Source organism: Eurosta solidaginis, unplaced genomic scaffold (genome assembly GCF_040869045.1).
Source record: "Eurosta solidaginis isolate ZX-2024a unplaced genomic scaffold, ASM4086904v1 ctg00001089.1, whole genome shotgun sequence".
NCBI classification, from domain to species: Eukaryota; Metazoa; Arthropoda; class Insecta; order Diptera; family Tephritidae; genus Eurosta; species Eurosta solidaginis.
The window spans coordinates 41,990-51,867 of record NW_027136927.1 but is presented as its reverse complement, the minus strand read 5'-3'; the positions used below and the strand labels follow the sequence as shown (position 1 = coordinate 51,867).

At 33.5% G+C, this 9,878-nt stretch overlaps 1 protein-coding gene across 1 annotated transcript; it reads right to left on the bottom strand.

Annotated features, from left to right (window-relative positions):
* Positions 1-3,038: 3,038 nt before the first annotated feature.
* Positions 3,039-8,610, bottom strand: LOC137235819 (uncharacterized). The gene is made up of 2 exons (XM_067758643.1): positions 8,479-8,610; positions 3,039-5,845 (listed from the first exon to the last, which is right to left on the bottom strand). Exon 2 carries the CDS (start codon positions 5,689-5,691, stop codon positions 3,145-3,147), a length of 2,547 nt encoding a protein of 848 aa, XP_067614744.1. The 5' UTR covers positions 5,692-5,845; positions 8,479-8,610; the 3' UTR covers positions 3,039-3,144.
* Between the last annotated feature and the right edge of the window lie 1,268 nt (positions 8,611-9,878).

Genomic DNA, 9,878 nt, shown 5'->3' with positions numbered 1-9,878 from the left:
AGCCCAAAAGTGACCTGTCTCATCCCCCTGATGTCGACATCAACGAAATAAATAATACTTTTGTAAGACTACCAAACTCAGCCGACAATGTGTGTATTGATAATTACTCCGTGCGTGTTAATGTTGACACTAGCCCTTTCGAGTTTGTTTGTGTCGATAATTGTGATGTTGTCCAAGCCATACTTTCTGTGAAGTCTAACGCAATGGAGCTTGATGGTATATGTTCAAAGTTTTTAAGTCATTCTTCCCAAAATCCTTCCCCACATTACTTACTTGGTCAACTCAATTTTGACGACCGGTGTCTTCCCAATATACTGGAAAGCTGCAAAAGTTATTCCAATCCGTAAACAAAATAATGAGTATCGACCAATAGCCATACTCCCTTTCCTCTCTAAGGTCGTTGAACGTATTCTACATGGGCAAATCGTATCATATGTACATGAATACAAGCTCCTGTCAGACAGTCAGTCCAGTTTCAGGTCAAAGCGGAGCTGTACAACGGCACTATTATCTGTGACAGAAGAAATTCGTGAGCGAGTGGATGAAAGTTACATTGCCTTCTTAACACTTCTTGACCACTCTAAAGCTTTTGATTCTGTAGACCACACTCTGCTCTGTAGGAAGCTGGAAAACTTATTTAACTTCTCTGGTCATGCAGTTGCTCTTATAAGATCATATCTTGGCGATAGGACTCAAGCAGTATGTATAGATGGTGAAAAGTCTGACTTCCTACATGCCTTAAGAGGCGTCCCTCAAGGCTCTATCCTGGGTCCTCTGTGATTGTTCTGTATATCAATGACTTATAAGTATTGTAATGTTCATATCTACGCTGATGATGTGCAGTTGTTTACGTGTTGTCCTCGTGATCAAACTAGCTTGTCCATAAGTAACTTAAACCACGATTTGAATCAAATATTTTCATGGGCTACTATGAATGGCTTATGTATAAACCCGAATAAGTAAAAATGTATTGTTATTCATAGAAGGTCTTTTCCCACTAATGATTTAGAGAATGTAGTGTTCAACAATTCCGTTATAGAATACGTAGATACGGCGAAAAACTTAGGTGTAATTTTTAAAAAAACAATGACATGGAAAGACCATATTTTTAGAACGGTTGGAAAAGTGTATGGAATGCTTCAAATACTATGGTTAATACAGTATTTCACGCCTTTGCACATAAGACTACTTCTGGCTAAAGCGTACTTAATACCTACGCTACTCCATGGTTGTGTGATTTACTCAAACTGTGACTATCTGTGCAAGAACAAACTAAATATTGTTTACAACAACATTGCTAGATATGTTTATGGGTTGAAAAGACTTGACCACGTATCACAACATGATGAAAGGTTGCTAAATATTTCTTTCAAAAATCTTTTAAAAGTCAAAACACTGTCCTTCCTCCATAAATTGATACACACGAAGTAACCTGACTATCTATATCGTAAGCTTAGTTTTCTGCAATCATCAAGATCGTTGCTTCTTCTTAAGCACATTAGATACCGCACGCTAACCCCTGAGCGCCAATTCTTTGTTACTGCAATACGTCTTTGGAACTCCCTACCTACAAGTCTTCGACTCTTAAGTAATGCTCTGCACTTCAAAAAAGAGCTAACATCATTTTTTAACGACTCTTAAACTGGATCTCAAATTGTTGTTGTTAAAATGTTCATTTCTAAGTCCTTTTCCTATCTCTGTGTCTTCTTTCTTTATTTGTTAAATACTATTCGATCTATGACCAGCCAAAGGTTATCATCACTTCTGCTGTCTTTTAATATTTATTTATTAATTACTTTTCTTTAGTTTTAAGATTTACATTTACATACATAAATATTTCACTATTATACGTTATACTTAATTTAATTGGATTAATCTAATTTATTATTATTATAAATGTTCAATTTTTATAGCTTATGCTATTCATGACTAGCACTGTTAAATAATTTGTCAAAATTGTTGTGCTAGGAACAAATTTTCAAATAAATACATACATACATACATACATGCATACATACATGCATACAATGTGCGCGTAAATTTATACAAATTGCGTAAATGATTTTTATACTCAGTTGAGCAGAGCTCACAGAGTATATTAAGTTTGATTGGATAACGGTTGGTTGTACATATATAAAGGAATCGAGATAGATATAGACTTCCATATATCAAAATAATCAGGATTGAAAAAAAATTTGATTGAGCCATGTCCGTCCGTCTGTCCGTCCGTTAACACGATAACTTGAGTAAATTTTGAGGTATCTTGATGAAATTTGGTATGTAGGTTCCTGAGCGCTCATCTCAGATCGCTATTTAAAATTAACGATATCGGACTATAACCACGCCCACTTTTTCGATATCGAAAATTTCGAAAAACCGAAAAAGTGCGATAATTCATTACAAAAGATAGATAAAGCGACTAAACTTGGTACATGAGTTGAACTTATGACGCAGAATAGAAAATTAGTAAAATTTTGCACAATGGGCGTGGCACCGCCCACTTTTAAAAGAAGGTAATTTAAAATTTTGCAAGCTGTAATTTGGCAGTCGTTGAAGATATCATGATGAAATTTGGCAGGAACGTTACTCCTATTACTATATGTACGCTTAATAAAAATTAGCAAAATCGGAGAAGGACCACGCCCACTTTAAAAAAAAAAATTTTTTTAAAGTAAAATTTTAACTTGATGATTTTGATTGAGCTTTAGGCCAGATTATTGAATAAAACTTCTTTTTTAGTAGTATTCAAAATATATTTATTTTTCGATATTTCGACTTCAATCTGAAGTCATCATCAAGAATCTACGAAAAGAAAACAATTAACATTTTTAAACATACATTTCCGTAGCAAAAATACGACTTACACATATGGATATGTATGATCGACTGAACAGAAATTATGACAACATAATTTTAGTAAAAACAAAAGAGCGAAAAATATAAATAAAGATAAATCAAAAACTCCCGCGAATATAAACAATTTCATGTACCGCAAGTATAAACAAAAAACATATGTATACAATAAAAATTGTGTCAACAAAAAATAAAAATATATATATATATATATGTATGTACGTATTTAATGTATGTTATGCTCTCAGCATTGCTAGAGTTATTGTTCCAGCTTAAGTTTAGTGAGTGTGCTTAACTAACAGCAGCGTGATGTTGTTGTTTTAAGACCAAATTTCTGTAGGTTTGTGCACAATGGTCTACATCTGATTTAAAATTCATTTTTATATCATTAGGGGTGTTCAAAATGTGTAAGGTTTCTAAAATGAAGCGCTTATTATAATGTTTTTCATGTTCCAGAATGGTTACGTTTTCAAAATCTGGATAGTGTCCCGTTTCTTTGCAATGAGCAGCCAATGCTGTCTTGTTTTCTGGATTATTATTTCTCAATTTAATATTCGATTTGTGGGCGGAAAGCCTCGTCTTTAGTTTAAGTTTAGTTGTCCCTACATATACTTGTTCGCATACGTGGGACCCGTCGCCGTTACATGGAATTTTGTACACCACGTTGGATTTCTCATGATTTGGTATTTTGTCCTTTAAATTACTATAAATTGGTCGTAGAGTGTTGTTGTAAGTAAACGCGATTTCATATTTCTCTTTGTCATATAAATTTGAACCCTTGATTCTTTCAGACACTCCCGGGATATATGTCATTGATTTATAAATTGTATCACCTTTCTCGGTTGTATTATTATTGGCGTTCGCTGTGTGATGTTTGTGAATCAGTTTGTTTATAAGGGACCTGGGAAAAGAATTTTGTTCCAGGGTTTTTCTAATTATGGCTATGTTTTTGTTGTGAAACATCTTATCACTTATGTTAAGAACCCTTCTTATAAAATTTTTCGCTGTGTTCAAAATAGTGTTGGGTGCGTGTTTGGAATTATAATTGATAAGTCTACCCGAAGCTGTTTGTTTTTTATACCAATCAATGTATAACTTATTATTATTTTTAATTATTAATGTGTCAAGGTAGGGAAGTCTGTTATTTTTCTCCACTTCCATAGTAAATCGTATGGATTTGTAATATGTATTAAGTAGTTTAAGCATGTTTTCCATTTCGCTCGTTTTGACGATGGCAAATAAGTCGTCAACGTATTTGGTTAGCAATCGGGGTTTGCTTTTTGATTCCATCTCGAATCTTGTTAGCAGTTCATCTAAAACAATGTCAGCTATCACTGGGGAGGCTGGAGATCCCATTGGCATACCTGATCGTTGTTCGTAAATTTTGTCGTTGTATTTAAAATATCTATTGTCCCTCACGCAAAATTTTAATATGTTCATGAATAATTCTTTTGTTAAACATGTGTGCTCTTTAATGTCAGTCCACCTGGAGGCAATGATGTCGATAGCCGCATCCACGGGAATGCTGGGAAACAAAGAAACCACGTCAAACGACACCAAACTCTCATCATCGTAAATGTATGTGTCTTTAACTTTTTCTTTGAACTCTGTGGAATCTTTGAGATTGTATTTCGAAGATTTTGTAATATTTTTAAGTATACGGACTACATATTTACATAAGTTATAGGAAGGGGACCCGATGGATGAGCAAATCGGGCGCAGCGGTATGCCATCTTTATGGATTTTTGGTAAACCATAAATCCTGGGAGGATTTGCAACTTTGGAAATTAGGAAGTTCTTTTCTTTTTCTTCTATGTGGCCATTTTTAAACATTTTCATTACTAATTCATTGTTTTTGTCCTGTAGCTTTGTTGTGGGATCTCTTTTTAGGACCCTGTAATCAGAAATATTGTTCACAATAATTTGCATTTTCCTCGTGTAATCATTTTTCTCCATCGCTACAGTGACATTGCCCTTATCCGCATTGAGTATCAGAATTTGTTTGTTGTTTTTGAGAAACTTTTTTGTAGAATGTAAAGTCTCGCACATGAATTTGTCAAGAAATGAGTGTGTACTCTTTTTCATGTATTCTTGTATCAATACCGTGAAATTGTTTCTTTCGATTTCTTGCCTTTCTTTATTTTGCACGGTTTGGATAATATTTTCTCCGTCGGCTATACATTTGAAAAGGGGGAATTTTTCTTTTTCTAATGGTAAAACATGTTTTGGACCTAGAGATAAAAGCCATTGTGTGTCTTTGGGGATGTCTAAAGATGTTGTGTTGCAAAAATATTCTGGTACCGCCCTAATGTTGTACTTTTCTTTTTCTTTCTCTCTTAAGTTTTCGTATTTAATAATTTGTGTATTTCTCACTTTTTTGCTAAGATTATTTATTAGGAAATCCTCGCTCTCAAAGAATGCCGTTGAGTGATACGGGTCGAGGTTTAGTGTTATTTCTGCTTTTAGTCTACTTTTCAATTTTTCTTTTTGTCTTCGTAGATCATGCTTTATACGTATAATGAGGTTAAGGAGTTTTATTTGCCCATTCTCTATGTACCTTGACACAACTTTTTTAAACTTACATGGGATTTTATTGTTGTTGATATTGTTGTTGATGGTGTATGTGATGTTCTTGGTTGCATCTATGATGAACTTTGGAACCAAACCGCTTCTTTTGCACCTCTCCAAAAATTTTGTCGATTCTGCCAGTCGAGTGATTTGTTGTGTGGTTTGTTGGTAGCGTCTAATTGATCTTTTCGTGTGAGTGTCATACTTGACTTTGATTGTTTTATACACTTTGTGTGTATTGTTTTTTCGGTGTGCTCTCCGATTCTCCATTTTATTGGTAAATTTAATAGCCTTGTTTAATATAATTTGATGATTTTGATTGAGCTTTAGGCCAGATTATTGAATAAAACTTCTTTTTTAGTAGTATTCAAAATATATTTATTTTTCGATATTTCGACTTCAATCTGAAGTCATCATCAAGAATCTACGAAAAGAAAACAATTAACATTTTTAAACATACATTTCCGTAGCAAAAATACGACTTACACATATGGATATGTATGATCGACTGAACAGAAATTATGACAACATAATTTTAGTAAAAACAAAAGAGCGAAAAATATAAATAAAGATAAATCAAAAACTCCCGCGAATATAAACAATTTCATGTACCGCAAGTGTAAACAAAAAACATATGTATACAATAAAAAATGTGTCAACAAAAAATAAAAATATATATATATATATATGTATGTACGTATTTAATGTATGTTATGCTCTCAGCATTGCTAGAGTTATTGTTCCAGCTTAAGTTTAGTGAGTGTGCTTAACTAACAGCAGCGTGATGTTGTTGTTTTAAGACCAAATTTCTGTAGGTTTGTGCACAATGGTCTACATCTGATTTAAAATTCATTTTTATATCATTAGGGGTGTTCAAAATGTGTAAGGTTTCTAAAATGAAGCGCTTATTATAATGTTTTTCATGTTCCAGAATGGTTACGTTTTCAAAATCTGGATAGTGTCCCGTTTCTTTGCAATGAGCAGCCAATGCTGTCTTGTTTTCTGGATTATTATTTCTCAATTTAATATTCGATTTGTGGGCGGAAAGCCTCGTCTTTAGTTTAAGTTTAGTTGTCCCTACATATACTTGTTCGCATACGTGGGACCCGTCGCCGTTACATGGAATTTTGTACACCACGTTGGATTTCTCATGATTTGGTATTTTGTCCTTTAAATTACTATAAATTGGTCGTAGAGTGTTGTTGTAAGTAAACGCGATTTCATATTTCTCTTTGTCATATAAATTTGAACCCTTGATTCTTTCAGACACTCCCGGGATATATGTCATTGATTTATAAATTTTATCACCTTTCTCGGTTGTATTATTATTGGCGTTCGCTATGTGATGTTTGTGAATCAGTTTGTTTATAAGGGACCTGGGAAAAGAATTTTGTTCCAGGGTTTTTCTAATTATGGCTATGTTTTTGTTGTGAAACATCTTATCACTTATGTTAAGAACCCTTCTTATAAAATTTTTCGCTGTGTTCAAAATAGTGTTGGGTGCGTGTTTGGAATTATAATTGATAAGTCTACCCGAAGCTGTTTGTTTTTTATACCAATCAATGTATAACTTATTATTATTTTTGATTATTAATGTGTCAAGGTAGGGAAGTCTGTTATTTTTCTCCACTTCCATAGTAAATCGTATGGATTTGTAATATGTATTAAGTAGTTTAAGCATGTTTTCCATTTCGCTCGTTTTGACGATGGCAAATAAGTCGTCAACGTATTTGGTTAGCAATCGGGGTTTGCTTTTTGATTCCATCTCGTATCTTGTTAGCAGTTCATCTAAAACAATGTCAGCTATCACTGGGGAGGCTGGAGATCCCATTGGCATACCTGATCGTTGTTCGTAAATTTTGTCGTTGTATTTAAAATATCTATTGTCCCTCACGCAAAATTTTAATATGTTCATGAATAATTCTTTTGTTAAACATGTGTGCTCTTTAATGTCAGTCCACCTGGAGGCAATGATGTTGATAGCCGCATCCACGGGAATGCTGGGAAACAAAGAAACCACGTCAAACGACACCAAACTCTCATCATCGTAAATGTATGTGTCTTTAACTTTTTCTTTGAGCTCTGTGGAATCTTTGACATTGTATTTCGAAGATTTTGTAATATTTTTAAGTATACGGACTACATATTTACATAAGTTATAGGAAGGGGACCCGATGGATGAGCAAATCGGGCGCAGCGGTATGCCATCTTTATGGATTTTTGGTAAACCATAAATTCTGGGAGGATTTGCAACTTTGGAAATTAGGAAGTTCTTTTCTTTTTCTTCTATGTGGCCATTTTTAAACATTTTCATTACTAATTCATTGTTTTTGTCCTGTAGCTTTGTTGTGGGATCTCTTTTTAGGACCCTGTAATCAGAAATATTGTTCACAATAATTTGCATTTTCCTCGTGTAATCATTTTTCTCCATCGCTACAGTGACATTGCCCTTATCCGCATTGAGTATCAGAATTTGTTTGTTGTTTTTGAGAAACTTTTTTGTAGAATGTAAAGTCTCGCACATGAATTTGTCAAGAAATGAGTGTGTACTCTTTTTCATGTATTCTTGTATCAATACCGTGAAATTGTTTCTTTCGATTTCTTGCCTTTCTTTATTTTGCACGGTTTGGATAATATTTTCTCCGTCGGCTATACATTTGAAAAGGGGGAATTTTTCTTTTTCTAATGGTAAAACATGTTTTGGACCTAGAGATAAAAGCCATTGTGTGTCTTTGGGGATGTCTAAAGATGTTGTGTTGCAAAAATATTCTGGTACCGCCCTAATGTTGTACTTTTCTTTTTCTTTCTCTCTTAAGTTTTCGTATTTAATAATTTGTGTATTTCTCACTTTTTTGCTAAGATTATTTATTAGGAAATCCTCGCTCTCAAAGAATGCCGTTGAGTGATACGGGTCGAGGTTTAGTGTTATTTCTGCTTTTAGTCTACTTTTCAATTTTTCTTTTTGTCTTCGTAGATCATGCTTTATACGTATAATGAGGTTAAGGAGTTTTATTTGCCCATTCTCTATGTACCTTGACACAACTTTTTTAAACTTACATGGGATTTTATTGTTGTTGATATTGTTGTTGATGGTGTATGTGATGTTCTTGGTTGCATCTATGATGAACTTTGGAACCAAACCGCTTCTTTTGCACCTCTCCAAAAATTTTGTCGATTCTGCCAGTCGAGTGATTTGTTGTGTGGTTTGTTGGTAGCGTCTAATTGATCTTTTCGTGTGAGTGTCATACTTGACTTTGATTGTTTTATACACTTTGTGTGTATTGTTTTTTCGGTGTGCTCTCCGATTCTCCATTTTATTGGTAAATTTAATAGCCTTGTTTAATATAATTTGATGATTTTGATTGAGCTTTAGGCCAGATTATTGAATAAAACTTCGTTACGTTTTCAAAATCTGGATAGTGTCCCGTTTCTTTGCAATGAGCAGCCAATGCTGTCTTGTTTTCTGGATTATTATTTCTCAATTTAATATTCGATTTGTGGGCGGAAAGCCTCGTCTTTAGTTTAAGTTTAGTTGTCCCTACATATACTTGTTCGCATACGTGGGACCCGTCGCCGTTACATGGAATTTTGTACACCACGTTGGATTCTTGTAGGGACAACTAAACTTAAACTAAAGACGAGGCTTTCCGCCCACAAATCGAATATTAAATTGAGAAATAATAATACAGAAAACAAGACAGCATTGGCTGCTCATTGCAAAGAAACGGGACACTATCCAGATTTTGAAAACGTAACCATTCTGGAACATGAAAAACATTATAATAAGCGCTTCATTTTAGAAACCTTACACATTTTGAACACCCCTAATGATATAAAAATGAATTTTAAATCAGATGTAGACCATTGTGCACAAACCTACAGAAATTTGGTCTTAAAACAACAACATCACGCTGCTGTTAGTTAAGCACACTCACTAAACTTAAGCTGGAACAATAACTCTAGCAATGCTGAGAGCATAACATACATTAAATACGTACATACATATATATATATATATATATTTTTATTTTTTGTTGACACATTTTTTATTGTATACATATGTTTTTTGTTTACACTTGCGGTACATGAAATTGTTTATATTCGCGGGAGTTTTTGATTTATCTTTATTTATATTTTTCGCTCTTTTGTTTTTACTAAAATTATGTTGTCATAATTTCTGTTCAGTCGATCATACATATCCATATGTGTAAGTCGTATTTTTGCTACGGAAATGTATGTTTAAAAATGTTAATTGTTTTCTTTTCGTAGATTCTTGATGATGACTTCAGATTGAAGTCGAAATATCGAAAAATAAATATATTTTGAATACTACTAAAAAAGAAGTTTTATTCAATAATCTGGCCTAAAGCTCAATCAAAATCATCAAATTATATTAAACAAGGCTATTAAATTTACCAATAAAATGGAGAATCGGAGAGCACACCGAAAAACCAATA

What these genes read in the sequence shown, in the direction of transcription:
- LOC137235819 (XM_067758643.1), bottom strand. Translation starts at nt 5,691, where the DNA reads ATGGAGAATCGGAGAGCACACCGAAAAAACAATACACACAAAGTGTAT.